Source organism: Gouania willdenowi, chromosome 24 (assembly GCF_900634775.1).
Source record: "Gouania willdenowi chromosome 24, fGouWil2.1, whole genome shotgun sequence".
In the NCBI taxonomy this organism is placed as follows: domain Eukaryota; kingdom Metazoa; phylum Chordata; class Actinopteri; order Blenniiformes; family Gobiesocidae; genus Gouania; species Gouania willdenowi.
Genome location: NC_041066.1, coordinates 4,073,264 through 4,100,694, shown reverse-complemented (window position 1 = coordinate 4,100,694; position 27,431 = coordinate 4,073,264). Strand labels below are relative to the sequence as shown.

Below are 27,431 nucleotides of genomic sequence, written 5' to 3'. Positions count from 1 at the left end.
ATATGACTGGACCAACAGACTTTTATTTAACCAAGTTGCACATGCATTTTGAAATGTTTTATTACAACTCTTTAAATGCATGATGTAAGCATGAGCTTTTAATACACTTCTTCCACGAATTGAAACTAAAACTAAAATGTAAAATAAAATAATATAATCCTTTCTTTTTTTCAAGTGCAAACAATATTATGTGCCAAACCAAATCTATTCTGTCAATACAGCGTGCAAATAGTGTAAACATAGTATGTCATTTACAACATGCTGCAACTACACAGCCATGTTCTTTTTACTGTTGATAAACTTCTTCTTCCGCAAATTGAAACTAGAACTAAAATTTCCTCCTCCTCATCTTCTTCTTTTGCTTCTCCTGCTTTAGGTGCTGGCATGCTAGATGTAGCAAAGGCGCATTCCTCCCCCCACAGGTCACAATTAGAAGTTTGGATAGCGCACAAAAAAAAATCTTGCGAGACAGATTTTTAACACGACGAGAAATCTTGTCGAGTTTAATCATACATGTTCTATACATGACGTGTGTGTGTGTGTGTGTGTGTGTGTGTGTGTGTGTGTGTGTGTGTGTGTGTGTGTGTGTGTGTGTGTGTGTGTGTGTGTGTGTGTGTGTGTGTGTGTGTGTGTGTGTGTGTGTGTGTGTGTGTGTGTGTGTGTATTTCACAAATATCTCTGCGGATCAGGATCAGACTGACCTAAGAGTTTCAACATGGCTGCTGCTAGATTCAAGGGTGTTCAATGTTGGATTTGTTTGGACTGCAATGATACCGTTCATAAATTATTTTATAAATGCTTTACACATTCACAGTGATGATGTCATCAGTCCCACCGCCACAGTGATGATGTCATCAGTCATACCTCTACAGTGATAACATCCCAACTTCAAACACAACCTCATTTGGCCATCCATGAAAAAGCTACTTAGCCTTCCACTTTGCTATAGCAATACATACTTCCTACGGGCACTGCACTAGTTATAAATTAAGAAGATTGTAGCAACATTTGAGCTATAAATTGTGGCTGAAGCTGCAGGAATAAAGCTTTAACAAGAGTTTTCCTCACAGTTCTTGAGCTGATCTCATGTATTCATTATTATTCATTTAAAGACTTAACATGTTGGAAAGATTTGAATTTGATGACTTGAACCATCCCCTTCAACTACAGTCCATAATAATAATTAAATTAAAGACACCAAAGGAGGGGGATTTTTAATTCATCACAGATTTATGTAATCATCTCATCACATGGCTTTGAATCAATTCATTGAGACAATAAATTCTTTGGAAGTTTGAAGTTTGTTTTCCTGGGTTTGCACCACTCTCACTGCACCTGTTTGTTGGCCTCTCAGAGGCTGCTGGTTCCATAGACGCTTCTTCTTCATGGCCGCTGTGGAAAAGAATTCATGACGTGTTGGATGAAGTTGTTCATCTGGTGGAGCGTCTTGAGGCCGATCGGCAGGAAGCACAAGAAGCTCTTACCAAAGAGAAGAGTAGGAAAAGGTTTCTGGAGGACAAACTTCACAACATTTCCCTGAAGACTCAGAGAGAGCACAGCTTTGCAATCTACAAAGGTCAGGGGTTATTTTGTCTTTCTCCATCTTTTTCATTGACGAAAACAATTGCTTCATCACTTTCAGAGCAAGAGGTCTGCGTTAGAGACATTAGTCAACTGAAGCTTCACCTGAAAGCGGAGAGACAGAAAGTGGACAAAGTCCAGCAGAGCATGTGGGAGATTGAGCGATTAAACCAGCTCCTGAACACTGACGTCAACTTTAACCACACACAGATTCCCATCATCCGAGAAAACATGGACTCTAAACGAGCAACCATCAAGGTGATCCAAAGGCTGCTGATGGAGGTAACACACACACACTGAAGTAAGGGAACCCTTCACAATTTCCAGGATATCTGTATAAAATGATGAAAAATGTGATGTGGTCACACCTCCAACAACACCCACACACTCAACACATTCCCAAATGCAACCGCCAAGCCGCTTTCAAGAATAGGGACACCAGCCTGTGCCATTGTTGACCATGATATATTGACAAGATATTGCTGCGACAGAGACTTTCAGTGTTGAATGAGATCGCCCTTTGTCCAGAATGGACTGGAGGAAGTCCAGAATAGTTGGCACTGGGTCCTCATCCCGCCTTGTACACCAGTCAGAAAATAGTTTCTGTCTGTTCCTGTACTGGAGGCGAGTAAATGGTGCTTTTGAATTCATTATAGTATATCTGACAGGGTCTGCACAGGTGCTTAGCAGCGTCTTAGGCCTCCCTGTGGCCAAAGGCACAGTTGAAGGCGTCACGGATTGGGGTGCCAGATCTGCTTTGCCAGTTTGACAGGAGATCCCTCCTGTCAGGAAGGCTCCCCGGTGTGCCGCTAAAGAGGTCATGCAGCAGAACCAGCCCCTCCCTGGCCAGAAGGGAGCTACAAGCAGGAGGAAAAAAGCGAAGGCGTCCAAAAGGGCATCTGGCCAAGAATGAGCCAATGCTTCCTGGCCAAGAGGATTGAATATCTCAGAGAATGAACACCACAGAGGACCGTGGGTCAACCCCCCTGAAGCAAAGAAGTCCACTTCTGCTCTGTCGAATAGGCTCCATAAAATGTTTGTCACCTATGTGCGGAGGCGCCACTCCCTGGACAGAGGTTTCTGATGGGAGAGGAAGTCTGCCAAGTGGTTCACCTCTCCCGGCATATGCATCGCTCGTATGCTGATTGGGGGGGAGCTCCCTTGCCACTTCCAGCAGCCGTGCAGACTTGATGCCACCCTGATGATTTATGTGATACATTGTTGACATGTCTGACCGTACTGGGTCATTCTGCATTAGAATAGAAAGATGTACAGTTGAGATATGTGAAAGCATAGGCTACGTATGTTTATCACAGCCCAATCATTAAAACAATTTAAATTTTTCAAGGACACGCTTGTCCCTCGGGTGTGGCAAAAAGTGCCTGAGTGCCAGGTGAACTGCACAAAGCTCCAACACATTGATGTGTGCACCTCGGTCCGAGTGCCTTGAGACTGTAGAGGTGCAAGGGTTGCAGCCACACACCTCATGAAGACCCTTGGAGAGAAAGAGAGCCCGAATGGCAGCACGCTGAACTGCCAGTGGTGGCCACATAGGCAGAAGTCCAGAAAATGCCTGTGTTTCTGAGCAATTGGGATGGGGAAGTACGCATCCTTGAGGTCGATGGACATGAATCATGGTTCGCAGGACATCTGCTGTGGTCAGCATCCAACCCAGTCCAAATCATCAAGGTCAACATTTCAGTCCATGAAACGTATTCACAAGGAGAACTCAAAGACATACAGACATGGCTAGTAAGTGTATGGGTGTATCACAAAGTGAATCATACTAGAACAAAACACACACACACACCCACTCCACAGACACACCCACTCCACTTTGAATGAGAGTATCTCCTCCAAGGTGCACCTCAACATAAGCACAAAAATCCAACACAAAAACCAGTCAAAGTGTGACATTAACAGCATGTCCATGTGCTGATGATAATGTCACTTTCCTGTTTTCCTGTTTACACCATGATGATTTATCCCAATTAAAGCAGAACCAAGTAACTTGTGCTTAGCGCTCGCCCTAAAGGTCCCTATTGCTTTTGTCACTGTCGTAAACACTCCACACCGCCGAGGCAGCAGCGCCTCCCTTCCGCTACAATGAGATAATTATAATGCATCAATTTTATATAGCGCTTCATCATAGACACTTAAAGTTGCTTTACAGAATTAAGGTATTTTTCTTTCACTCCACACTTAGTGGTGGTAAACTACTATTGTAGCCACAGCTGCCCTGGGGAAGACTGACGGAAGCGAGGCTGCCATAGTGCGCCATCGCCCCCCCGACCACCGCCAACACTCACTCACACACTACATTCATACTAGGCAATGTAGGTGAAGTGCCTTGCCCAAGGACACAATGACAGATACCACTGGGGTGACTGCCACCCCACTGTGGCACCTGGAATTCTCAGTGGTCTCCCATCCAACTACTAACCAAACCCAGACCTGCTTTGCTTCCGAGATGGGCAGCGGGAGGTTTCCTAAATGTACCTGGGAAAAATGAAAGTGGTTACCATCTTGAATAAGCCTACATTCTGAGTGAACTCATCCTTTAGTAACTCCGTAAGTTGACCATTTAGAATCAGATTCACAATGCTTTATTTACCAGGTGCAGTTTAGAACAATACTAGGAATTTGACTTGGTAGTTGCAGCGAAAGAATACACATCAACAACCGGAGCAACAATTTGCGGCACCCACATTTATACCGTAAAAGCGGCACTGTTTATGATAAGTGATCAGCCAGTTGTCTCCCCTGTCACCCTGCTGCTCTCACACACCCAATTGTTCCCTGGTAATGACATCACTAGAGCGATGAAGTGATGGAGCTACAATATATAGCTTAAAATGTTGCTACAATCTTTTACTTTTTTTAAATTATACTTTAAGCTCAGTGTGATAAAAGCCTGTTCCTTCATTCAAGCTATCATCATGAGGACCCTGGTTCAAGTCTCTGTAACTCTAAATATTTCTTTGTTAAATCTTCAATTACTGAACAAAATGCTGTTAGTTACCTGTGGATTTGCATTGTCGCAGCAATGCAAAGTTTCCAGTTTTTTTTAATTAATTATTTTTTTTTGATTAATTAAATTTTTTTCCCACCACAGTTTTTTCTGAATTTTTTTCCGTTTGTCCTTGTGAGTTACCGCAACGCGATGTGAGCCAGAACTCTCTTTGTTTACCTTTTGAGTAGGCTATATGTGTGCCTACTACTTTATCCACACAATGCTGAGATGCTAAAGGAAGAATTTATTATTTTTATTGTAATGTTATATGTTATAAAATATGTAGTTATTCGATTTCTCAACCAGAAAATTGAAGCTACTGTGAAGTTGCTGTTGCACTTTTGCTTAAACCTGGGTTAAAGCTTGAAATTGTTGATTGTCATTTACTTTTTATTTGGGATTGTTCTATGCATTTTAACTTTTGAGGCCAATCACAGCAATAAAGTTGTACTTTTGACAATATATCTGATTTCTGCAGTCATTTTAAGTGCATTGAAAAAAAAAAATCAAATCAAAACTCGCATTATCTTTAAATCTGAGTTTGTTTTTTTTTTTTAGACAAAATGAAGGCCTAAAATGAAGTAAGAGAAATTTTATATTTTGCTTTCCCTACCTACCCAGCATTGATAAAGACAGGTATGACCCATTTAAAACACTTTTCAGAAAAGGCAAAGAAACATGAACAAACTAGGAACAAACTAAATTTGATGATTTCAAATCTTGAATATATCCATAATTTTGTCAGGTCTTAAAATATGTAGTTTCATTTACCACTTTCTTTTTTCACCCCTGTTTTAATTTAATTACTTGTTAAACTAAAACTAAAAAAATCTTAAAAACAAAATAAACATATTACATTTCAAGACGTATAATAACCCTGACACACACACACTCTCTATTGTATAAACTACATTTGTCCTTGCTTGTTTATGTGTTCTGTGGCAATAAATGGGCTTAGTTTGAAAGCAGTTTTGTGACTGCAATTTCCCTTACTTTTTTGTTCAAAGCTATACAAACCCTGTTTTTGGTGAATGTCTATTTTGGAGTTGAAGCCCCTCCTAGAGGAAAATACACCATCCGCCACTGGTCAGCAGCAGTATGTATTAACCAATGGGTTACAGACATTTTAACATTCTACAATTGAATAAAATAAATAAAAGATAAATTAGAAGACCCTGAAAAATAAACTTAATAAATAAAAAAACATTACATCCGATATTAGGTTTCTTTTTTTTTTTACCACCATTTTTTACATCTCAGTAGAGACAGAGTTGTTGTGTAATTCCCATGCAGGCAAAACATGGAAAATTAAACGTTAATGCTTTCTGTTTGTGTGCCTGTAGGCTGAAGCAGTTTGGAGTAAAAAACAAAGTGATCTTGCGCTGATTGAAAAAGATTTCAAAAAGATGGATTTTGATTTGCATCAAGAAAAGAGCAGCTTTGAAAAGGCACTGTTGGCAAAGAAGAATCAGCTGGAAAAGAAAGTGTGAGTGTAAACTTTCAAAGCTAAAGTGTAAGTTACGGAGAGACGGTGTTTACCAGGATTCACTGAACACTCGTGAACCTACTTTATTCTGCACAATAATCTATCAGCTCTTAGAGATAAGTGAGAATATTATCAGACCCTAAGATGGTCCCTGGATGCATGCAGTCACTTATTACACAGAACTGTAGATTCAGATAGGTACAGCTTTGTGTGACATGAAGGCAGCACCTTTAACAAACATGGCATTCATTCACAGTGATTTAAGTCATGTTTAAAAAGAATAGAAACTGTATTTCTCTGTGCAGAGGAGACTTAAATGAGCTCAGGCAGCTTGAAGAAGATATCTGTGTTGAAAGAAGTGCTGCTCAAAGTAGAATTTCCCTACTGATGGAAAAGCGAGCTGTGATCACTCTTTACATCCCTGAAATGATGCAGAAGGAGAAAACTACAGAGGAGGAGGTAACTGCACTTACTGCTGTCTTTATAGATAATCAGAGGAAACTTTTCTTTAGTTTTTTTTTTTAACTCTTTTTATTGCACATTTTTGGCACTCAACTTATAGTAATAGTATGAATAATAGCAACAATAGTGTTAAACACAGTCAATAAAAGCAATTGGATACCCATAAGATTAAAATGAAAAAGCCACACATAGACACATACCCATATATATATCGAAATATACACGTAAAATGTAAAATTGTAAACACAATTTATAAAATAAATTGAAAGTAAATAAATAATATACATAAAATTAAACACACAGCATATAGGTATTTAAAATAAATAACCAAAATTAGAATTGTATAAATGGAAAACTAGACAATAATGAATAAATAAAATAAAAGTTGTGAGTGGAAGTTTGTCTATTTACACATTAGCTGAAGGAGAAACCAAATGAAAAAGACATAGGCCTCACAGATCAACTCATCAAAAGTATTTGTTTATGTTTATGGTGTTTCCCGTGATATGACGTCACTCCACAAGACTTTGTTTGGGCCGTCATCTGCTATTGTTTTGTCAATCAATGTTATCTTTCAATCAATGTGAACAGTAGAAATGTCAATTTGGCAGAGTTTTTGGGGTCACATTGGTATCACTAGTGGATGAGAACGACTTTTAAACGATACAGGTATGGTTTAAAAATGTTAGGGATTGTCCCCTGCAGCTTTAAACCTGCTAAAAAGGAAAACGGTGTTACAGAAACTCTCCTAATTTTTCCAGGTTTTTTTTATCTGCAAGCATGTACATTACTACTACTACTTTAGAGCTTTACAAAACTCTAACAAATGTTCACGTCCTTTATTTTCAGATTTCACGATTACTTCAAAGAGTGGAGGTTAAAATAAAGTCTAACAGAGAATTAAAAGAGACATTATCTTCCCTGCAAGATGTTGTGGACAAAAAGGTATGGATAAGTGCTTCTTAAAAAATACACTACTGTAGGATTAGGTTTGGTTCTTTAGCATCCCATTTCTCAGTTATATTCATGTTTCTCAGTGGCTGGAGGGAGAAGAAATTGTCTCTCACACTAAAGAGCAACTTCATTTCAAACAAAACCTTTCTTTGGTCATTGTGAGAGAAAACCTGCAACAGAAACAGCATTTATTGGACTACGAGGCAAAGATCAGTGACAGGTTAGTTAGCAGCTAAACTACCTCCTATGAGCACACATTAACTTCACTGTGTGATTGTCAGCGAGAGTGCAGTGAGGCAGATGCATGAGGAGAGGAAACAAATGATTCAGAAAATTAACAGCAACGCTGAGCAGTGGGAAAAGGCCAAAGCAGAAGTGAATCAGGCCGCTGCCCAGCACAGTGTGACCAGTGCGATGCTGGAGGAACAGGAGAGAACAAGCTTCACTGAGGAACAGAACACTCAGGTCAGCACTGCCTCGTTACCGCCATGTGAATGTCACTGCAGTGACTTTGTTTATCTTTCTCTTTTACAGAAGCTGATTGAAAACTTGAGGAAAGACCTGAATGCTCACATAGTCTCCCAACAGCTGCTTAAGGTCCGCTCGCACTGTCGGTGTAACCTGTTGTGACTTAACAGTATTGGTTCACTATGTGACGTAACGCATGTTTTCTTTACAACAGCATACCAACTTAAAGGGTCTTTAACTCATCTTTTTTTTTTTGTTGACAAAATTTTTTTGTCCTAGTTTTTGATGACTACAGTCACCTCACAGCAACAAGGTTCTAGGTTCAAGCCCTGGGGTGAACACTTGTCTCTTTTTTGTGTGGAGTTTGCTTGTTCTCCCCATGCTTGTGTGGGTTTTCTCCGGGTTTTCTTCGGCTTCCTCCCACCATCCAAAACATGACTGTAGATTGATTGGAGTTTCTAGATTGCCTGTAGGAGTGAATGTCCTGTCCAGTGTGTACCCCGCCTAGTGCTCAAATAAAGCTGGAGATAGACACCAGCAGCCCCCTGCAATCCTAAAGAAAAGGAGCAAGCGGGTTGGATTTTGTCGCATGAAATGAAATTAAATCAGAACTCATGTAATCATGTGGTCTTACGCATTGAGCACATCAAATATGTTTGTGTATTTATAAATATTAATACCATTCTTATATCATGAATGCTAATTAAATCTTTTTTAAAAAATGCATAAACTCTTATCCTATATATTTTAGTCTACTGTAACCGTAACAAATCGATTAAAATCCCAATGTCATTTTGTTGACTAACTCTAGACTACAACTGAAACAGTCCTTATGACAAAGATGAAGTTGCATTTTAGTCAAGACTATGACTTAATTAAAACTAAATCAAAATGAACACTGTAACCCATCCCCGAGGAGCAGCAAAAAGCATTTCTTTAGTCAAGTGTCAAACTCCTAATGTCCAACTGAGCGTAAGCATCACATCAGATAACATTCAATCCTGATGTGTTTCTTACAGGAGTGGCTCACATATTTTATTGAGTTCATAAAGGAAATGATGCACACAGAAGAGAACAATGTTTATTTATAGTTGCTGCGCAGAAACTGTCGGGGCTAGGCAATTTTAAGCAAGTTAGGCAATTCTGATGAATAAGCAGAGTGTATGAAGATGAAAAACGGTGGCATCATAATGTGCATTTTATGCTGGAACTCACAATTTCTGGCACAAGAGACCATACTTGTCACTGAACTAATTAGCGCATGGTAATGTCACCTTGGGCAGGATTTGTGAAAAACAAACATTAATTTTAAGTCTTTTGATGCTCATGTGTGATGAAGTGCTCAAAACCAAAGAGAATGAGGCCACACACATTTCTCCCTTTTGCCTTGGGCAGATTGTGTGATACATTTTGACGCTGATTGTGACATCAAATGATGCTGGTGCGTGTTCTCAACAGCTTGGAGAGGCGGCCTACTGCCGGAAATCTAGAAGAAGGAGAAAAAAACGACTTGGAGACTGAAAGAAGACAAGCACAGTGAACTAAACTACTGAAGCATGTGTGCAGGTCTTGCAGTAAACAGTCACATGAACAGCGAGTAAATAAGTTACTGTGTTATCTGGCCGCATTTTGTTGTCCGATTCCGACCCGAAAGTGAAAACCTATTTTTTTTTTTTTTTTTTATAGAAATGACATATCAATGTTTGTTTTAGTGGTTTAGAGACTGAAAGAAGACAAGCACAGTGAACTAAAGTACTGATTGGTTCTACAGATGCATGCAGAAGCATATGTGCAGGTCTTGCAGTAAACAGTATTCAAGAGTATTCCACTTTCATTTGGCCCCAGTAAGTTGAGGAAGTGTACAGCCCTCCTGCTACAGTGAGAGGGCTGCAGCCTCGGCTCTAAAGACAGTGACGGCTGCTTGATGTTGCATCATTTACATTGACTTTGAATGTAATGTAAGAGTCGTCTGGATGTCCAAAAAAGATATATTCTAGACATCCCAAGCAGACATCATAAAAAAGATGGCACAGGCTGGATTCAAACCCCTAACCCTATGCTTAGAAGCGTGCTGTTGCACCCCCTTTACATACAGTGCCTTTCCCTAAATGCTCTGCATCCCCAATATTATACAGAAAACTACTGTTTGCAAAAAAAAATGTAAAGCAGCACACATTTGTAACAATGTGAGCGCACGTCTGTGGTGTGTGATGTTACAAATGTGTGGTACAAGAAGAGTGTCAAGATAAATTAAAGTGTTCCTTGAGAAGCGGTGTTCGAGTGGGCAGAGCCAGGTAGAAATCCAAGGTTTCTTGGACAAAAAACCTACCAGCGAGCAGGTTCAGTTCATGGAGATTGTTACCGTGGTGACATTCTCAGAGTAGACCTTACCTTCTGACGTTGACAGAAGCGGCCAGTGACTCGGCTAGAGTGACATCAGTCTGAACCATGCTGGGATGGTGGTGTGTCCTCACCAGGCCGCTTTGACAAATGGCATCCACAATGTCAAGGGAAATATCTTCTATTATTGGCTCTGCAAGGCATTGGACAATATCCCACTCCTTACAGGAACGAGACATAGGCAGAAGTCAAGACATATGTTAGAGGGTTATTGTCTGTGATCACAGTAAAGTTGGCCCCATAAAGATAGTGGTGTAACTTTTTTGTCATACTCCATTTTAAGGCAAGGAATTCAATCTTGTGAACCGGATATCGAGACTCACTGGGAGACAGGCCTTGACCCTGAGCTGGCCATTCTGCTCTTGGTATAACACTGCTCCCAATCCTGTTGTGCTGGCATCTGTCTGCAGTATGTAAGGCAACTGTGAATTGGCGAATCCAAGAACAGGGGCAGATGTTAATTTGGCAATCACAGCATTGAAAGCCATTTGACAGCCAGAAGTCCACCTTTCTCCAAAAATCTCTCTTTATTAGACCATCATACAGGTACATAGCCATGAGTAAGGTTATTGAGAGGTTTCACTATGGTGGCATAATCCTTAATAAATCTGCTATTATGTAACGTAAACCGAAGGAATGAACAAAGTTCCTTAAGGTTTTGGGGAACTAGCCAGGATTTTAGGACAGATATTTTCTCAAGATCAGTTTGTACACCTACCTCAGACACAACACCTCCTAAATACCGTACACTGGACCGAAGAAACTTGCATTTTTCAGGGGACAATTTTAGGCCAAAGTCTTTAAAGAATAACTAAACCCCAAACCAACTTTTTTCTGCTGAATAGATATATATTTGGGTATTCAGTAGTGCTGTTGATTGATCCTAGTCCCACTCTTCACATTTTAGTAAAATTATTTAAATTTTGCGCATTTAGTTGTAAAATGTCCGATATACTGGCCTCTAAGGGTTACGGATGCTGGCTATTACAACTTAATTTTGCTATTGGCTGAAACTGATTCTTTAAGATTCCCCTGCATCATCAACTTTCCTTGTTGGCCCCACCCCTCCTATAAAAGTTGAGAGGAAGGGAGAGGGTTTCCTCCAATCACAACCCTCAGTGAGCATTGATTGACTAAGGAAGTCTAATGCTGCATGTTTCTATAAAAAGCAGATTCTGTGCTCAGAGGGTTCATCAAGCTGTGTGTGTATTTAAAGACACATCTATGCTATGTGTGTATTCCCTTCTGTCTCTGCATGTGCGCGGACGGGTGTGTCCATCATATTGCTGAGTGAGAGGTGGTGAGAGAGCAGAGCTGTTTGTCCCTGAGTGGTGTCTGTAAGGCTGTGTGTGAGCTTCACGTCGTGATTGCATGTGCTTGTGGTTGGAGTGACAAATTTCAGCTTATGAACTTGCTGTGTGTGCATTACCGTCTTTCTCTGCGTACAGCGCTGGGTAGCCAGAGTGGGCGTGTCTTACTGCTACAGCAGGAAGGAAATTAGAGGCATTTCTTGAATTTCCCTCCTAGTGGCAGCTCAGCAGAAAGCAGGGGTTTAGTTATTCTTTAAGTCGGTTGAGCACCTGCAGCAACTGCTTTTCATGTTCCTCTAGAGTGGCACAAAAGACAATAATGTTGTCCAAGAATACCAGGACCTCTCTAACATTTAAATCACCCATACACCGCTCCATGAGCCTCTGGAATGTACTGGGGGCATTTGTTGCAGTCTTTGCTTTGTGTTCTTTGGCCATGTGGATCTGGTAATACCCGGATTTAAGATCCAAGACAGTAAACCACTGCCTGTTAACGTAGAGGAAGACGCCTCTAGGATTAGGAGAGCGGAGGCGATCTTGAGAGGTTGCAGGTTCCGCTTACAGACAACAATAATGCAAACGGTGACTCAGACTCTGATTACACCGGCTTCAATAACACCAGTCTTGAAGATGACTTCAAACAACTTCAATGTCGCGTGGATGGATTGGTCTGGCTCGTTGCTTAAAAGGAGTCTCATCATGGAGTTTGATATGATGTTTCACACGGTCTGTACTGCCAAAGTCCAAGTCATGATGAGAGAACACTTCAGGCATCTGGTTTAACTTTGTGATTATGCGCTCTTTCCATTTGGTGGGAATAGGTCAATCACTAAAATTAAAATCCAGAGTAGAGTTCGGGGAAGCCTTTTGAACTGACTTAGTGTCCGCTATCTGCTGGAACAGGATGGTTGATGATGGACCAATGTCAGCAATGATGGTCTTGGGGGAAATGAGCACATCTTGTTTCAATTTTGTTTGTTATGATCACAGGAATTTTGTACGGAGCACACGTTGGGAGAGTGACGTTGTAGCTCTGGAAATAAAGAAGTGGTGATGGCGGATGTTCAATTACAGCCCATGGAACAGTCAGTGACCTATGAGCCTTTTCACACTCTTGCACTGGTTCAGTTCTTCCGCATTAGGTCAAAGGTCAAGAGGGATAAACTTGCCATGGTTGATGGTGTAGGAAGCAAGTCTGACAGAGATTATGATTATTTTACTCGTTGGAGCGTTGATTCCTTGAAATATTTTTTTGCGTAAAAGTGGTATCGGTCTCTGAGGCAGAAAGACCCAGTCAGCTGCTAAAGCTAATGCTGCACACGAGCTGAAAGCTCTGTTTTTTTCCTGACTTTTCAAACTGTTTCAGCGGATGATGTTACTCCAGTTCACTTATCGACCTGTTCATTTTGTACACTTCTTCATATTTGTAAATGTAATTAAAATGTTAGCTTAATAAAAATAATCATGGACCTGGTTAGTGAATGGTGTACCTCGTAAATTTACTCATTCTGTCCTTTTCACACTCGGAAATCTTGCTTGTCCCATCAATAATAATAATACATTTTATTGACCACTGGGTTGTTCAGGACCGTTGTGAGACAGGTTAGTTTTACCCTACTCATGATGTGTCTCCTGCTGTGTAGATTTTTAATGGTCATTGTTCCAGCGTATGTGATCATAGCCCTAATAACAAATGAATGTGCCTTGGCTTTTCGGACTTATAATCGGGACTCTCTGTTAAGCATCAGAGAGTCGATGGAGGGCCTCTTTGATACACAGGACAGGTACAAACAAGCGTTTCCTCCCCCTTTTATTATCGATCCGGACTCACCTAAATACTTGCTGCTATTTTGGCTGCTGGGCTAGGTCCGCAGGAGACCAAGGAAAAGAGGCTCACGGTCGGGAGTCCAGGTCAGTCGAAGGTGCGCTGCATCACGTTTGGGTTCCGCCATTTTAGGTCGTCGGAAATGCGCTTGGTGCCTGCGCCGGATTCCTCTCCTCAACGTGCGCGACAGCGTGTCCATGCTGCCGCCTGCTCGGACTTCAACGGGTGCCCTGGACCCTTCACAGCACTGGAGTGGTGGTCCTTTGTCGCCATCTTCTACTTTCGTGTTTACATCGGTTCTACCCGCAAAGAACCAGCTGGAGCCCACGTGACCGCTGGACGTGCCTTCGACCAATCCCTCCATGCACCACGGATATCCACATTCCACATTTGGATTGTTAAATGCTCGTTCAATAGTGAATAGGTCTTTTTCTTTGAACGACCTTTTTCTAAGAAAAGAGCTGGATTTTATGTGCCTTTCTGAGACTTGGCAGAGAGAGGAAGAAATTATTCATCTAAATGAACTCGCCGCCCCTGCCGCTGTGGTGGTGGACTGGCTATTGTGGACAGGGATGACTACACGTGCAAAGTGATCTAGTCTCAAGACTTTGCTTCTTTTGAATCACAGATGGTCAAGGTGGGTTCTTCAACTCCTTTCTACTGTGTGTTGATCTACCGTTCTCCTGGCCTTGCTGCTGTCTTCTTAAAGGATTTTAGTGACTTTTTATCTTCTATGATAAAGTTGGATTCTGTTTTAATCCTTGGGGATTTAAACCTTCACATTAATGACAGCTCATCTTGCTACGCAATGGAACTCCTAACACTGACTGAAGCTTTTCATTATCAGCAATATGTTTCTGAGCCCACTCACCAAAAAGGACATATCTTAGACTTCGTTTTTACACTTGGGCTAGACATTTTAAGCGTGTCCATTTGGAGTGTTCATTGTCTTGTTTTGTGTGATCTGCACTTTAGTCCTGAGCCCAAGCCATCAGAAGTCAGGTCTCAAAGGCGTGTTGTTGCTGCTAACACTACAGAGAGATTTTCTGACATGTTTGACCCTCTTTTATTCATGGAGTGCTTCGATGTGAACAATTTCATTCACTGTTTTAACAATCATTGTGTAACTATTTTGGATCAGGTGGCTCCTGTTAAATCCACTACACAAAAAAGTGTGCCCTTGGATTAATGAAGACATCCTAATTCTTAAAAGACTGTGTCGAAAGACTGAACGCGTGTGGAAATCCACAAACCTTGAGGTGCACAGGCTCTATCTCAGGGATTTTATGTCACCATACAATGAAATGGTTGTGAATGCCAGATCTGTCTATCTCCGTCAACTCCTAACACTGAACAAGAAAAATCCCAAAGTGTTGATTGACACAATAAATTATCTTGTATGTCCTGCTGCTCCAGTTACCCCTGTTTTTTTTAAGCTGACAGCAATGCCTTTGTGAGATTTTTTACTGATAAAATTAAGATAATTAAGGATAAAATCCCGCCCCTTCCATGTGGTACCTCTGCAGTCTTTTAGCCTGTCTCCAGCATGTGATACTCATTTAGGACCGTGACATTTGCCGATATAGATGAAGCCCTCCTCTTGTTCATCTGCGTCCTTCCTTTTAGGCTCTTTAAAAGTGTTTGATTGGCCCTGGGGTTACCAAAATGGTTAACCTCTCCCTGTCCACTGGTGTCTTTCCAACTGCTTTCATGCACGCCATAGTGGAGCCACTACTTAAAAAAGCAAGTTTAGACCCCACGGACCTCAATAATTTCAGGCCTATTTCTAAACTCCCGTTCCTGTCTAAGATACTTGAGAAGGTGGTCTGTGATCAGCTTACATTTTTCCTGGATCAAAGTAATATCCATGAAACGTTTCAGTCCGGTTTTCGTAAAAAACACTTTATGGAAACGGCTTTACTGAAAGTGTCAGTGACTTCCAGTGCTGATTCTGGAAAACACACTGTTCTAGTTCTCGTGGATCTGTCCTTAGCCTTCGACACCGTTGACCAGGGGTGGGCAATTGTTTTTTACATGGGGCCAAATGAGAACAAGAAAATATTATGGAGGGCTGAACCAAAACTGAACTAAAATCTGCATAACATTAATTGTGTTTCTTTATATAAAGCAGTAAATAGCATTGTTTTGATACGCTGGAAAGACTGGTAATATGGGCAGTCACCCATCATGCAGATTTATACAGGGGTTATATAGACCCATTTCGTGTGACGTATGCATACTAAATTAGGTGCATGTGCGCGCAGGCTCGGTGCAAAACAGCTGGAGGACTGCTGAGGCGATGGTGCACGGGAGCGGACGGAGCGCTATCTCAGTCTGGATCCAGTAAAAAGTGACCATAAAAAGCTGTAAATGGACTGATATGCAGACATGTGACAGTGGTTGCATGTATCAGGGAGGGGGACGAGGTGGAGTACAGGGCTGCTGTGGACGGCTTTGTCACATGAAGTGAGCGGAACCATCTACAGCTCAGTGTTTCAAAGGCTAAGGAGCTGATTGTGGACCTGAGGAGAATCAAGAGGCCAGTCAGCCCTATCTCCATCCAGGGGGTCAGTGTGGACATTGTGGAGAAGTACAAATACCTGGGAGTGGTGATTGACAATAAACTGGACTGGGGGAAGAACACTGACTCCCTCTACAGGAAGGGCCAAAGCCGCCTCTATTTTCTGAGAGACGGCTGAGGTTCTTCAACGTCTGCAGGAAAATGCTGAGGATTTTTTATGAGTCAGTGGTGGCGAGTGTGATCCTCTACGCTGTTGTTTCATTGGGGAGCAGACTGAGGGTCACAGACACCAACAGACTCATCCGCAGGGCCAGTGATGTTGTGGGGATTAAGTTGGACTCTCTGACAGTGGTGACAGAGAGGAGGAGCCTGTTCAAAGTTAAATCCATCTTGGTCAATGAGTCCCACCCACTCCATGATGTGCTGGTCAGTCACAGAAGCATCTTCAGCACAAGGCTGATCCGACCACGGTGCTCCACAGAACGCCACAGGAAATCATTCCTGCCTGTGGCAATCAAACTGTATGATTTATCACTATAACCTCATAGCTTGATTGTTGTACATATCTAAATCATATTTGTATATTTGTATTATTTTTGTAAATATCTGAATCATATTGGTATATATTTGTATATTATTATTATTATTATTATTATTGTTATCTATCCTACTTTATTTTCTACTACTTTGTGTTTCTGATCCCTATTTTTAACAGTCTTTTACTTAATTATACAGTTATTTATTGTTTATTCTTTCTTTTGTCTTTAACATTTTTATTCTTTTATTTGTGATTTTTTTTGTCTGTGGCAGTAACAAAAGCATTTCCCCCTGGGATTAATAAAGGAATTCTAATTCTGATTCTGATTAAACAGTACTTGGGTGACGTAGGCCAGTCAGCTAAACCAAGCCTTAGAAACTTAGACGTCGTCTTTGACAAAGACATGTCATTAGTGCAGCACTGTAAGCAGCTGACGAGGAACTGCTTCTTCCAACTAAGAAAAATATCTAAACTCAGGAAAATGGTGTCACAGAATGATTTGGAGCTAATCATTCATACTTTTGTGTCTTCACGTTTAGACTATTCTAATAGTTTATTCACATATCTGAACAAGAAGGAACTGTGTCGTCTGCAACTAGTACAAAACTCTGCAGCTAGAATTCTGACCCGTACAAATAGGAGGACTCACATATCCCCTATTCTAAAAAAAGTTTAATTGGCTGCCACTGTCTTATAGGATACATTTTAAAATTCTGGTTCTTGCCTTCAAAGCCTTGCAGGGTCAGCGTCCTTCTTACATTAGTGATCTGATCCTGCTCGGGCCCTGAGGTCTGTGGATCAGTATCTGCTGATGGTTCCTCACACTTGTTTTCGGACCAGAGGAGACAGATCTTTCCAGGCTGTTGCTCTCTCTGCGTTCTATTGACTTTGTTGACAACTTCAAAAGCCAACTAAAGACTTTTTTATTTGTTCAAGCTTTTAATTAGCTTATCTTGGGCTGCCATGGCCTTTTATGCTGTGTACTGTTTTTTGCTTGTAATCTGTGTTGTGAAACACTGTGTGGCTTTTTGACTAAGGAAGGTGCTATAGAAATAAATTTTACTTGCTATTTATAAGAGCTTTTCAAAAACTCAAACACTTCACAGTTGTTAAAACAAATGCACAAGTCAAAAAAAGAAACCAACAACAGCAATAAAGTAAATACATAACAATCAAAAGTTAAAAGCTTAGGAATGGAGTGTGGAAGCAGAGGAGGTTTGTCGCTTTGATACTGTTTCTCACATTGGTTTTACAAAAGTGCTCAGATTAGCGGAAAGCCATGGTCTCCTGAGTCCGAATATGTGCGTCGTTCCCGGGTAGAGTCCACTGGAGACCCTGCAAGTCAAGGCCTGTCGTTCAGAGAGTCCCATCAATGGTAGAGGAGTGTGTAAGCAGAGGAGGACTGTCGCTTTGATATGGCTTCTCCCATCAGTTTTAAGTGCTTGGTATCAATCCCGGGTAGAATCCAAATCCGCCCGCTGGAGACCCAGGTAGTCTGTGTTTTCCTTAACCAGGGGTGGAAGCGAGGTGAGTGCCCTTGCTGAGCTGCTCCCATCAGTTTTTAAAAGTGCTCGGATTGGCCTCCTTGAGTCCGAATGTGTAATATTAATAATAAGAACACTATTAAAACACTAACGATGTCTGGAATAACATTACTAATACTTTAGGTTGGAAATACAATTTCAACAGATTTGACGAGCTTGTTTATGTTTACAGGTGCTGGTCATAAAATTAGATTATCATGAAAAAGTTGATTTATTTCAGTAAATCCAGTATTCATTCATTACACACAGACTGATATATTTCAAATATTTATTTCTTTTAATTTTGATGATTTAAACTGACAACTAATGAAAATCCCAAATTCAGTATCTCAGAAAATTAGAATATTACTTAAGACTGACTCCTTCATGAACCGCCACCTTAACATGGTGGAGGGGTTTGAGTACCCAAATGATCCTGGGAGCTGTGTTGTCGGGGGCTTAATGTCCCTGGTAGGGTCTCCCAAGGCAAACAGGTCCCAGGTGACGGGTCCGACTAAGAGCGGTTCAATAGCCATATATGTACATGAAACAACAAAGGCAGTTCACGTTGCCCGGATTGGCGCTACCGGGGCCCCACCAGCGCCTGGTGGCCGAGGCTTTGCCCACGGGCCCCGGCCGGGCAGAGCCCGAAAGGACGATGTGGGCCCGCCCTCCCGTAGGCCCACCACCCGCAGGAGGGATCATATGAGGCCGGTGCAATGTGGATCGGGCAGTCGTCCAGGGCGGGGGCCTTGGCGATCTGATCCCCGGCTACAGAAGCTAGCGTTAGGTACGTGGAATGTCACCTCTCTGGCGGGGAAGGAGCCTGAGCTTGTGTGCGAGGTGGAGAAGTTCAGACTAGATATAGTCAGTCTCACCTCGACACATAACAAGGGCTCTGGAACCAGCCTTCTCGACAGGGGTTGGACTCTCTTCTACTCTGGAGTCGCCAATAGTGAGAGGGGCCGGGGTGGCTATACTTCTTGCCCCCCGACTTAGTGCCTGTACGTTGGAGTTTACCCCGGTAGACGAGAGGGTAGCCTCCCTCCACCTTCAGGTGGGGGGATGGATCATGACTGTTGTTTGTGCCTATGGGCCAAACAGCAGCTCGGAGTATCCACCCTTCTTGGATTCCTTAGAGGGAGTACTGGAGAGTGCTCCTTCTGGGGATTCCCTCGTTCTGCTGGGGGACTTCAACGCTCACGTTGGCAGCGACAGTGAGACCTGGAGGGGCGTGATTGGGAGGAACGGCCCCCCTGATCGGAACCCGAGCGGTGTTTTGTTGTTGGACTTCTGTGCTCGTCACAGATTGTCCATAACAAACACCATGTTCAAGCATAAGGGTGTCCATATGTGCACTTGGCACCAGGACACCCTAGGCCACAGTTCGATGATCGACTTCGTAGTCGTGTCATCGGACTTGCGGCCGCATGTCTTGGACACTCGGGTAAAGAGAGGGGCGGAGCTGTCAACTGATCACCACCTGGTGGTGAGTTGGCTCCGATGGCGGGGGAGGATGCCGGTTAGACCTGGCAGACCCAAACGTATAGTGAGGGTCTGCTGGGAACGCCTGGCAAAGTCTCCCGTCAGAAGGAGCTTCAACTCCCACCTCCGGGAAAACTTCAACCATGTCTCGGAGAAAGCGGGGGACATTGAGTCAGAGTGGGCAATGTTCCGTGCCTCTGTTGCTGAGGCGGCTGATTGGTGCTGTGGCCGCAAGGTAGTCGGTGCCTGTCGTGGCGGCAATACCCGAACCCGTTGGTGGACACCGGGGGTGAGGGATGCCGTCAAGCTGAAGAAGGAGTCCTACCGGGCCTTTTTGGCCTGTGGGACTCCGGAGGCAGCAGACAGGTACCGACGGGCCAAGCGGAGTGCAGCCACGGCGGTCGCCGAGGCAAAAGCCCGGACATGGGAGGAGTTTGGTGAGGCCATGGAGAACGACTTCCGGACGGCTTCGAAGAGATTCTGGACCACCATCCGGCGTCTCAGGAGGGGGAAGCAGTGCACCGTCAACACTATGTATGGTGCGGATGGTGCGCTGCTGACCTCGACTCGAGACGTTGTGGATAGGTGGGGGGAATACTTCGAAGACCCCTTTTTCACCGATTCTGTTCATAACTTTTATGGACAGAATTTCTAGGCACAGTCAGGGCATTGAGGGGGTCCGGTTCGGGGGGCTCAGTATTGCATCACTGTTTTTTGCAGATGATGTGGTCCTGTTGGCTCCAACATACCGTGACCTTCAACTCTCACTAGATCGGTTCGCAGCCGAGTGTGAAGCGGCCGGAATGAGAATCAGCACCTCCAAACCCAAGTCCATGGTTCTCAACCAGAAAAAGGTGGAGTGCCTTCTCTTGGAGATGAGGTTCTGCCCCAGGTGGAGGAGTTCAAGTACCTCGGGGTCTTGTTCACGAATGAGGGAAGGATGGAGCGAGAGATCGACAGGCGGATTGGTGCGGCGTCTGCAGTGATGCGGAGTCTGCACCGGTCCGTCAAAGGGAGCTGAGCCAAAAAGCGAAGCTCTCGATTTAAAGGTCGGTCTACGTTTCAACCCTCACCTATGGTCATGAACTTTGGGTCATGACCGAAAGAACAAGATCACGGGTACAAGCGGCCAAAATTAGTTTCCTCCGTAGGGTGGCTGGGCTCTCCCTTAGAGATAGGTTGAGAAGCTCAGTCATTCGGGAGGGGCTCAAAGTAGAGTCGCTGCTCCTCCGCATCGAGAATAGCCAGATGAGGTGGCTCGGGCACCTAATTAGGATGCCCCCTGAACGCCTCCCTAGTGAGGCGTTCAGGGCACGTCCCTCCGGAAGGAGGCCCCGGGGAAGACCCAGGACACGCTGGAGAGACTATGTCTCTCGGCTGGCCTGGGAGCGTCTCGGGGTCACCCCGGAAGAGCTGGAGGTAGGGATACCATGGTCCTTAAACCAGGTACTGGTAGCTTTGGCACTGTGTGCAGGTGCCAAGTCCTGTAGGAAAATGAAATGTGCATCTCCATAAAGTTGGTCAGCAGCAGGAAGCATGAAGTACTCTAAAACTTCCTGGTAAACGGCTGCGTTGACCTTGGACCTAAGGAAACACCATGGACCAACACATGCCACGGCACCCCAAATCATCACTGACTGTGGAAACTTTACACTTGACCTCAAGCAATGTGGATTCTGTGCCTCTTCTCTCTTCCTCCAGACTCTGGGACCTTGATTTCCAAAGGACATGCAAAATGTACTTTAATCAGAGAACAGAACTTAGGACCACTCAGCAGCAGTCCAGTCCTTTTTGTCTTCAGCCCAGGCGAGACGCTTCTGATGCTGTCTCTTGTTCAAGAGTGGCTTGACACAAGGAATGCGACAGCTGAAACCCATGTCTTGCATACGTCTGTGCGTGGTGGTTCTTGAAGCACTGACTCCAGCTGCAGTCCACTCTTTGTGAATCTCCCCCACATTTTTGAATGGGTTTTGTATCACAATCCTCTCCAGGGCGCATATATCTTAAGGACCTGTTAGTTCCCTATTGTCCGGGCAGAACTCTCCGCTCTCAATTTGGTGGTCTACTGGAAGTTCCAAACGTGTCTAGAAATAGAACAGGAGGCAGAGCATTTAGCTACCAGGCTCCTCGCCTTTGGAACCAGCTCCCAGTCTTAGTACGGTAAACTCAAAACCTACTTATTTGCTAAAGTGTATACAGTAGTCCCTCGTTTATCGCAGGTGTTACGTTCTAAAAATAACTTATGTTTTAAGGCTGTAAAACCCCTCACCACACACTTTATACACAGTTCTCAGACAGCAATTGGCATTTCTCTCAAAGTTCAAACCTTTGTAAATTTTAAAACATAAACCTGTTTTCAAACACAGCACTTTAGAGTCACACTGCTAGCGATCAGACATTGATGTCGAACGCATTCAGTCTTTGTTGACGATGACGTCAGGCCTTCAACACAGACATCGATCTGTTCACCCATTCAACCATGCAGTAGAAGCCGTGTGTGACCACCTAGAGCTGTATGACAAGGCCTTTATAACCGGGACCAGACTAGGAAGGATTAGGCGTGGAGGAGAATCAGTTAGGAGGTGGTAGTAGCAGGTAAAAGTTATCTCTGTAGTACTGAGCTAGGATAGCATTAGCTGCTAATCACACCAGCTTTTTTCACTGGTGGTTTATGTTATGAGAGGAGAAAAAGGAGCGCAGCTCCTCGCTTTAGCAGGCAGTGAAACTCACCGAGTTGGATGTGTGGCTGGTGGGTGAACGCAGCATTAGCCAATCAGGACGCAGAACACAATGCATGTTCATACGCTGTAAAAAAAAAAAAAAATGCATCCAAAATCGCAATGTAAAAACACAAAAGCCATGAAAGGTGAACCGTAATATAGCAAGGGACTACTGTACCGTATAATAGCATTAACCTAACCACAAAGCTCTAAACCTAAAAAAATTAGGAACTAAAAACTAAGATTATATAGTAGTACATATATACATTAAATAGTACACCAACACTATATTATATATATTAAAAAAAAAAAACTGTTAGAAGGGAGTTTTTTCTTCCCACTGTTGCTTATGCTTGTTCATGTGGATTTGGTTTTTTTTTTTCCTTTTTCTTACAATTTTTATATTTTGATAGCGCTTTGAGATTACTTTTGTTGTAATTAGCGTTATATAAATAAAGTTGAATTGAATTGAACAGGATTGGCAAAATTCAGAGACAACTTTCACTGTAAAATATTATTATATATGATATTACATTGGGGGGAGTAGGGCATACATGGCTTCAGGTTAAATGTCTGAAGGGTTGTGGGAACCACTGTTTTAAAGACTTGCTGTACCACCACCTTTAGGACGATTGACCTGTTTTTGCAGCTGAGGCAAACTGATCAGTGAGGAAACCTTTGTGCGAACTTTGGTAGTTTATGGCACATTTTCCTCAGAAGAACAATAGTTTCCTGGAAGTTTAGGCTGCCTCCCTGGCCCCTTAAAAGGGAAAAGCATCCAGTCACACTGAGCAAATGAAGCTGTACGTGTTTTGTCTTTCTGTAATTCTCCAGACTCAGTGTGTCCAAATAAACAGCGAACTGAAGAATCTGCAGAGAACTTTGGCTAAAACCAACAAACAGCTTGATACAGACTTTGAGGGTGTGTCTGTTGCAGCAAAGGCTTTGGAGAATAAATTGGAGGTACTCACATTTTAAAATCTTTCACAGTTTGGTTGTTGGATGATGGAAAAATGTTCAGTCCTGTGGAATTAAATAAAGGTCATATTTTTTCTTTGTGTAGAAAATGTTAAAGTTGACAGAAGGTTTGGAAATGTTTGAGTATGAACACAGTCAGACCTTATTCAGAATTGAGAAGCAGAAGAACGAGCTGCAGGATCAGCTGAGATCAGCTCAGGTAAGAACAACCTTTACTTTAGTTTCAAATCTTTTCTTCATCATTTAAATGTTATCACAGTGTTTGGTATCTAACAGGCTCAGGAACAGGCCATCAGAAACACCTTTGAACAAACAGAGGCTCTAATAACTGATGTAATAGAGAAAAGGGAAGAATTCCACAGTTCATCAACTGCAGTGCAGACGATGGTGGAAAACATGCCAGAAGTAATCGCTCAGCTTCAGTGAGTCCACTGTCAGTGTCAGGGCTTCCAAAAGAAGAAAGCAACATTTCCTTTTCTTTCTTCAGAAAAAGTTTGAAGGTGGTCGAGTACAAGCACAAAGCAGCTGCTTTATTGATGAGCCACGTTCAAACACTGATGGATTCGAGCGACCAACACACTCAGAGGTCTGAGTGGATCTACAGTAATCACCGAGCAGCAACAACAGAGCAAGTGAAAAAGACGCAGGTAGAACATGACTGTTTATCAGCATATTTATAGAAGAACGATGAAAGATTATTCTTTAAACTCACTTTTTTAGAGCTTTGAGTTTTAATAGTGGGACAAAAGACTGGCCTATTGTTAGGCTTATTCTTATTATTTTAAAGGTTTAGGCTGTAAAAACCAGAAAGAGGAACTAAGTTTGCTTTATGAAACACAAACCTCTCGTGCAGTGATGTTCTCAAGTTTGTATTCAGTATATACAGTATGTACTGCTTCATTCCTTTCAGAATATTTTCACCGGTGTTTACTTGTTTGTTTGTCTGTTAGCAGGATTACGTCAAAAGTACCTAATTGATTTTGACATCTATACTATAAAGACAGAAAGGTGTGTGTGTGTGTAGCAAATATCTCCCTGATGTGGTGTGAGTTCGACCTGAAACTTAGTCAATGGCTTCCAAATACCCTAAGTGTGTGTATCTGTTATTTTGGAGTAATTTGGTGTAGCAAAATGGTCAGAATGTTAATTTTAAGGTTTTCAGACAGAGGAATGTAACGTTTCTGTCAGCGGATGGGTTCACAACACGGCTCCACTATGATTATTGCTTGTTCTGAGCAAGGGTGACTCTTTCTTCTTATATTATTCTATGTGCTATGAAAGATGCTAGCAGCTACTATGTAAACACACACACAGCTGATGCGCGTGTATGCACTACACCGGGATGAAAATTCTGAACTCACACAAAGAGCCATTTAGAGAGAGTTGCGACCTAAATTACCGCCTCTGGTTTGCACACGCCGCATGCCGGCGTGGCGGTCTGGCTGGGCCCTTGGGGGTGGGTGGGGCGGGGGGGTGAAAAAAAAAAAAAAACACTCACTTTACAGTAATCAACTCTTCACCACCCTTCTATTTCTCTACCTTGAATCCCTCTTCCCTGCTCCCCTCCCCCCATCCCCTCACCCAGGTGTAACACTGCCCTCTCTTTTTATATTCAACCTTTAATAAAGCGTTTCTTCCCCTTCCTTTGGGAGGGCTGGTGATGGTCACAATTATGCAATAAAATAATGCAATTTATTTAATTGCAATAACAAAAAATGCATTGCTGTCTAAAAAAGATTGCACTTGTTGTAGTGTTGACCTTTGACTGCATGTGCAGACAGTAAAAAAAAAAAAAAAATAGAGTTGCAACTTTGGTCTTGCAAAACGTTTATTTTTCGTGGTACTTCCGCGTCTCTCTTAACAACCTGCGACGGATTATGTGCAAGACACGCGCGTGTGAGAGATAATGCACAGAGGAGATGGATGTGTGTATGTACACACACACACACATACACACGAACAATGAGTAAAATAAAACAAAAAACTAAACATTTATACAAAAACTACACAAAATGACAACAGAAATGCATAAAATTATACAAAAAGGCTCCAAAAACACACAAAATGACTCCAAAAAAAACACAATACAGAAAAATACACCAAACAACAACAAACATATGAAAATGACTCAAAATACACAAAACTATTTATAAAAAAATGCACAAAACTACACCAAAAAAGATACAAAAATACACAAAATGACTCCAGAATCACACGACAGTGGCAACAAAAAACAATAATTACACAAAAAATGCACATAATGACTCTAAAAACATACATTACAGAAAAATACATCAAACAAAAAAGAAAATATAAAAATGAAAAAAACCAACAAACACCTTTATCATGCGCATGTCCCATAAAATTAAACCAGGGAAATTGCACTTTATAACACTACAGAGTATGTACACCACTTTGTACATCCTACCTTCAAACATATTCTCATTTGGCCATAATTGACAACTCTACTTATACTCCCACATGAATGCATACTTCCGACAGGCACTGTACGAGTTTTAATTAAAGATAAACCTTAGAGACCATGGAAGATTCCATAAAATTTTGGAAGGATCCATATCAATATATTGATTCTGGATCAGTTTCAAAAATCTAAAAATCCCCATCTTTCATCATTGGGGAAATGACCAATCTTTATGAAATTTGACTGTCTTGTTGAGTTGGTTCCTCAATTATGCCACCAGGTCTCACCTGGATTTAATCCGAATTGTGCATTTTATCAAATTTCTTTTGAAAAAAATGTGTTCATAGATTTAAACCTACTCTATGGTTATTAATGGGGATATACTGTACATTTGTTCCAAGCTTTTAAAGTGTGAATGATCATGGTACCACGATCTGGATCAATGATCAGAGATTCAGATTACTGCCAGTACCTGGTAAAGAGGAGATTTAGCACTTGGCGGAGTTTTGCTCTCTGTGATCTTGTTACTCTAAGCAATAGACAAATAAAAACCTTCAGGTTTCTTTAGTGATGGAGCAGTTACATAGATTTCTACCTTTACTGCTTCACTGCACACTTTATAACTGAAGTGTTTGAAGGACAAGCTGACGGCAGCATTGAAAGAGAACCAGCAGCTGGCAAGCAAGTACACAGATCTTCAGAGAGTCCTGAAGGTGGAAAAACAGGAAACCCTTACTGCTCTGAGTCACAAAAACCATGTTCAGGAAACGTTCCAGTTTTTCACAGAGGTCAGACTTATTCCCATTTTCACTTTGCTGCTTCTCTGGATTTATTACTTGGCTCTGCAGTGATACCCCTTGTCAGAAGCTTGTATTTTGGTAGTCAATAAGTGTGTGTGTGTGTGTGTGTGTCTTCTCTCATCAGCTGTCGTTGCTGCAACATGAGATGTTGGTAAAATCATTCCAACACCAAAACTGTCAGTGAATCTGAATTCAAACACTGCTCTGAAGAGAACAGCCTAAAAATACAAGCTGTACAGGTAATGGAACATGTCCACCTTTTAACAAAAAACACTTTTCATGTATTCTTTTTGTCCCTGATGCAAACAGGATGGACTATTAAAGGAAATTGTTCCATCTCAAACTTCTTCATCCCCAAAAGAAGAACTGACAGGTGCAGGTTAACTGCTCCAAATGACAATCTTCTTCTTCAGAATATTTAAAAAAAAAAAAAAAAAAAATCTCATTAAAAATCTATTCGACAAATCGTGACCTTATAGATCTGCCTCTCATTCATTGCTCATCCCTCAGTCTTTATACTGTATATCTATAGACTGTAGGCCCAAAGGCAGTGCCAGCATATACTACACACTAGGGATGTAACGATTCACTCAACTCCTGATATGATTCGATTCACGATACTGGGTTCACGATACGATTCTCTCACGATTTATTTTACAAAATGGGACTGTAGACAAATGATGATTGAATGGTAAATGGTAAATGGACTTGATTTTATATAGCGCTTTATCACCACACTGAAGCAGTCTCAAAGCGCTTTACATATCAGCTCATTCACCCAATCACTCTCACATTCACACATCAGTGGGACAGGACTGCCATGCAAGGCGCTAGTCGACCACTGGGAGCAACTTAGGGTTCAATGTCTTGCCCAAGGACACTTCTACACATAGTCAGGCACTGGGATCGAACCCCCAACCTCTTGATCAGAAGACGACCCTCTAC

At 42.2% G+C, this 27,431-nt stretch overlaps 1 protein-coding gene across 1 annotated transcript; it reads left to right on the top strand.

Moving 5' to 3' along the window:
* The first annotated feature begins 1,411 nt into the window (after positions 1-1,411).
* LOC114458044 (cytotardin-like) lies at positions 1,412-24,855 on the top strand. Its single transcript, XM_028440289.1, has 12 exons — positions 1,412-1,576; positions 1,643-1,863; positions 5,938-6,080; positions 6,386-6,539; positions 7,392-7,716; positions 7,778-7,961; positions 8,031-8,093; positions 23,121-23,249; positions 23,350-23,463; positions 23,541-23,686; positions 23,752-23,911; positions 24,850-24,855. The coding sequence occupies exons 6-12, from the start codon at positions 7,797-7,799 to the stop codon at positions 24,853-24,855; spliced, it is 783 nt and encodes a 260-aa protein (XP_028296090.1). The 5' UTR covers positions 1,412-1,576; positions 1,643-1,863; positions 5,938-6,080; positions 6,386-6,539; positions 7,392-7,716; positions 7,778-7,796.
* Positions 24,856-27,431: the final 2,576 nt, after the last annotated feature.